Here is a 5,149-nt window from a genome sequence, read left to right on the forward strand (position 1 = left end):
AATTAAACTGATTGAAGGCTATACATACACTATCTTCAATTGTGTTAAAATTATTTAAAAAGGAAAAAAAACTTATGAATGACTACTGTCTATCGCAACGAACGCATGCAAATCTTATTTTGCATAATGATCCGCAATCTATTCAGAAGAATACAATAGGCGGACAAATTTATTCGTGGCTCTTCCTTCACGGGATTTATTTACGAATAATTTACATTGCACATTATATATTATTTTCTACAAATGCGCTTCTTTACATTTCAATTTAAAACAGCGTTTAAACTATTAATTCGAGTCGCAAACCAATTTGTACACCTAATAAAAACAAGCATGTAACGCTCTATTTATAATGATGATTTTTTTTGCTACGCAATGTTTCCTGTAGAAAAAACAGAGGAGACGCAAGTATTGTTAGTACATGCAGTTATTTTTCCAGGCTGGTTCCACCGTGCGGTGGGCCACAGATATCTCGCCCCAACGATCTAAAAGTAGAATTCTGGCTAGGAGATCGTTCTGGGGCCTCGTGGGAATCGTTAGGAGATCGCGAGAAGTATCTACGCTCTCGGAGGGGGGCGTCGGTTTAATTCAATTTACGCCGCTCGTGATCTTATTCCCTCCTGCGAATTGAAACTTGGACGGAGCACGGACGCGGAGCAGAACGCCCCGTTTCAATGCTTATCGCCCGGAATTTTCGAGACCGCGGTCCCCGACGTGTGCATCCCCTAACACCGTGATCAAACTACCCCTTCTGCTATTCCCAAACTTGTCCCCTTACCGCGTTGCGTAATATGAACTTTCCAGATTGCAATCTTTGGTCAATACACACAATTTTACAAAATGGGTTGAAATTTGTCATAGTGATTCCTACTATAATTGTTTTTTTTTTATCCTGGTGATCCTGTAGCCAAGCTGTTTATCCGAATATATCACAATTCAATTGAAAAAGATAAATATTAATAATTAAATCTTAGTATTCATTTTTACGTGAATTTGTGAGTACGTTTTTTGCTGTGTTATTATAAAGTGTTTATCAATATCAGTTTATATAAAGTCCACCTGCCCGGAGGAATGAAAATATAATAATATTAACCATAATGTTTTGGAAAAATGATCGAGTTTAACCAACGGTATACTTGATGGGTAGAATACTATGCAATAAAAAAATAGTCGCGTCGCAATGAAAACAATTGTTGACCTCTCGACCTTCGAATTCATATAATTTCTGGACACCCAGTACAAATTAGAAATCGCGGTAACCTTGAGAAAAAATACGCCGAAGATCGTCCGAGAAGTATTATGAATGTGTTACGAGGAAGTCAAACATACTTCTGCGATAGTCAATATCCGAGCAAGCAACGGTCGAACAGGCATATTGAATTCGAAACGGCCGTTATGGTCTTTAACGATGCGACGCACGAGCGCGTGGCGCAACCATTACAATATCTAATGCGGCCGAGGCCCGAAAACCGAATTAATTCCAGCCGGATATCGGCCAGCTTATACCGGATATATTCCTACGGTTTGGCGGAACGTGTGTCTGGGTGCCGGTTTACCGGAAGCCTGATCACAGAGAACCGTTTCACGGAAGCCGTGTCTCGAAACGCGGCGCCTTTCAAAACGACGACGACGACGATGCCTTTCCAATTACGAATGTCGACGTGTACAATTTCCGCATGCGTCGAATGCATTCGAAACACGGGCCTATAGATCAAAATTGGCTTTTGATCACTATTCTGCATCTTGTAAATATTCGAAGACGTCATCTGCACGAGGACATTGATGTTTATTTACTAAACTGCGGAAGACAATTCATTAAACAATGTTTTCTGAACGAGCGGTTTCACATTGATGAACATCCAAGTGAGTCCTTGCTCTAACCAGAACGTCCTTTCGTTGTCTGTTCCAGGAGCGCGAAGTCCTCACCTCCCCGTCCTCGACGAAAATGTAAGCTCGGTGAAGATGAGCAACGAAATGATCTTGAAGACCCTGACCGCCGGCAGCAACATTCCATTCGTCGACGAGGATGGTCTGCTACCGGCCGTTGACCAGCAGCGTACTCGATCGAACGTCACACGGAGAGAGTTCACGAAAGAGACGGTCTCCGCGAGCCTAGGCTCGAGGTACGGTCAGAATTTCACGACCTTCCGTTCGATAGCCCAACATAGATCAAGCCAAGAGACAGATCCCTCTAACCGGGGAGGAGTCTCGATCATGCCGAAGACATCAACCTTCGTTCAAAACACCCAGAAGGACACGCAACACCGATACATCAAGCAATCCCCAGGTAGCAAACGCAACAAGCCGGAGGTCTCCGAAGTGGGACCCGAGAATCCTCTTCAGCGCTATGAGAACGCTGTGCTGAGGTACCAAAAACCTAAATCTCGACCTAAGAGGCAAGCCAGTCGCGATCGTCAACAGCCCCAGCAACAGAACTACTCATCCAGCGACGAGAGCGTTGTTAGGAACAAGTCCAAGAGCATCAGCTCTATCGATACCCAATCAGTGAACAATATTCTAGACGAGTACGAGGATTTGGATTGCAGACGGTCTTCAGATCTCAGCGACGTGGGTAGCATCAGTGTCTCTAACTTTGAAGCCGTCATGATGGACCAGCAGAAGAAGCAACAGCAAGACAAGCCTAAAAGCTTAGCTACCAAGATGCAATCGAAGTGTTCTCCAGTTCGGGACAAGCCTCAACCGGTCCTCAAAGTGAACCAGCAGACTCAGGTGCGCCAGCGTTCCCGAGAAAGACAGAAAGACTCGCCTAAACACGTCTCGCAATCTCCAACGGAGGACAACCACCCTTCTCCAGTAACCCTAACCGTGGAGCCCAGCAGAAGCAAAGTCCCCGAAGTCTTACTACGCAAGGGTGAGGTTCAGAAGCGGGTGGACGAGTGGCTGAGCCAGGCTCAGAGCCAGAACTTCCCCGTAACCAGAGAGAAGCCTCTAACAAGGTCTAACAGCAGTGCAGACCAGAAAACCCAGCGTCGTTACAGACAGGACTCTAGATCAAGATCGATAGACGAAGGCAGAGATAAATTAAACGGGACATCCTCAAGCTACGACGACCTTAGTCGAGCAGAAAAGAAGCTGGACCGCAAGGTGGACAAGGTAAACGTCGGTGTGAACACCAGCAGAGGGACCTACAAGGAGTACCTGGCTCTAAAAAGCAGGAACAAGGACTATGGGTTCAGCGCGTCCAGCAACGTGATCACCAGGACCAGGGACAACAGTCCTTCGACTGGCTCCAGGATCCCTCAAAGGGGTCCACTGAGCTCCAGTTTTAGATCCAGAAGAGCGGAAGCTAGCAACGAAGAGGGTCAAGTGGAGAACGACGTACCGAATCAGGCAGCGCAGGAGAGGAGCTGTCGGGTGAGGCTGGCTCCGAAAAGCAGGAACGAGTCCGATTATGGCAGGATCTGTCCCTCTGCAGCGTCGCCTTCGGTGATACCTTCGGTGATCCCCTGCAGACGATTGTCGTTCAAACGATCGCCGAGCGGCGATCAAAGCAACAGCAGCAGCGGCAGTCGGCCGCTCGTTAAGGAAGAGACAGGCCCGCGGATGAGGGGAGGGGCGAAGGGCCCGGGCAACCTTGGTGACCAAGGCGAGCCGATCTCGCCAAATAAGGACGGAGAAAGTAGGCGGCCTGGTCCCGGTGATAAACCAGCCGATTCCGCCGCTGGTAAATCGATGGAAGGCTCGAGGAGCGCGAGGATCGTCGGAGAGCCGGCCACCAGGGAGAGGAGAGAGGGCAAACCGGAGCAGAACGCGGCGTACGGAGCCGTGGGAGCCAGAGTGAGGACCCTGCAAGGTCAACAGGAGCTACGAGTGACCAGGCCGAGGAATCTTCAGGGCTGCTTGCCGCCTGAAGCGAGGAAACCTCCTGTGCTGCCCAGAAGAGACTCCGCTACTCAAGACAGCAAGAGTGATCGAAGAACTTCACCGATCGGGTCACCTCACTCTACCTTCAAGCCAAACAACACTGCCTACAACGTCCAACAGCCTCCGATTCTTCAGCAGATCAATTGTTCAGCCCTTCAGAAAATTAATTGCACAACTCTTCAGCATCTGAACGAACAGAACAAGTCGAAAGCGCTGGACCCCAGGTCGCATTATTCTTCGCCGAATCACGTGGAGAAGATCTACGAGCGAAGTCTACAGCCTCAGGTGATCCACGCGGATGATCTGGAGTCCCTGCTGAGACCTACCTTGCAAGTGTCAGCGTATGGCGAGGAGGAGGAGTTGAAGAAGCCTGTCAAAGAAGTTGAAATCGAAAAGGAAGAGGAGGTGTACGAGAGGATTGGCGAGCCCAGGTACGAGCAGTTGGAGACCATTGAAGAGGACGATCAGAAGAGCGAGGCTTCAAACTGCAGGTACCCCGAGGTCGGTTTGAGTCAGTGTTTGAAGATCCAAGGGCTAGCGAATGGAAGAGCGAAGGCTACACGGAGGAGAGACTCCATGAGTCCTAGGAGAGAGCAGTCGGAGCCTGCTAGGACATTCGTCACCTTCAAACAGAGTCAGGAGAGAACTGATTCGTTGGAGGACCAGGAAGAATTGCCGGATCCTTCAGAACCGATTATGGTCCTTGAGGACGTCCCGTACGAGTCTGAGACGCTTGACAGGAGTCAGTCTTGTCATACTAGGGAGAATAGTAATCTGTCGACAGCGACCATCCCGCTGGACGAGCTGGAGAGTGATAGGAAGTTCAAGGCCGAGGAGGCATGCAGTCGCCTAAGTGCTGATCAAACGGAGATTCGGTTTAATGCGGAGAAGTTGGATAAGGTTGATGATGAGAGGATTGTTTCGAGGGAGGTTGATGAAAGGATTGAGGTGGTCAACGAGGTCCTGCTGAAGAATCTGCAGTTCAAGCAGGATCTGCCTGAGAAGGTAACTGGCGAAGGTGATGGAGGTTTGAGGATCGTGGAGCACGTTGGCCAGCAGAAGCCGATGCCTGCGTTTCATAATGTGCTGTGTGACAATTACGAGATCGCCAGGCTCAAGGAGAACAAGGTGTACGTGACAAAGGAGGAAATGGAGCGGCAGAGGCTGATGGATTTGCTGAGGAAGGGGGACTTCGATTCCGTGAAAGCGGTGAGTGATAACTTTAGGTTTCTTTGCTGTTTCTTCTCGCGAAGCTGATAAAGCGGGG

The 5,149-nt window shown here is 48.9% G+C and overlaps 1 protein-coding gene across 3 annotated transcripts in view; it reads left to right on the top strand.

Annotated features, from left to right (window-relative positions):
* Positions 1–5,149, top strand: part of LOC143210821 (uncharacterized) — a 313,009-nt gene that overhangs the window by 20,968 nt on the left and 286,892 nt on the right. For all 3 annotated transcript variants that reach the window (XM_076428021.1, XM_076428024.1, XM_076428022.1), the window contains one exon: positions 1,907–5,091. In XM_076428021.1, the coding sequence (XP_076284136.1) occupies positions 1,960–5,091 (3,132 nt within the window). In that variant the 5' untranslated portion in view covers positions 1,907–1,959. The remainder of the gene's footprint in view (positions 1–1,906; positions 5,092–5,149) is intronic.

This window comes from Lasioglossum baleicum, chromosome 7 (assembly GCF_051020765.1).
Source record: "Lasioglossum baleicum chromosome 7, iyLasBale1, whole genome shotgun sequence".
Lineage (NCBI taxonomy): Eukaryota > Metazoa > Arthropoda > Insecta > Hymenoptera > Halictidae > Lasioglossum > Lasioglossum baleicum.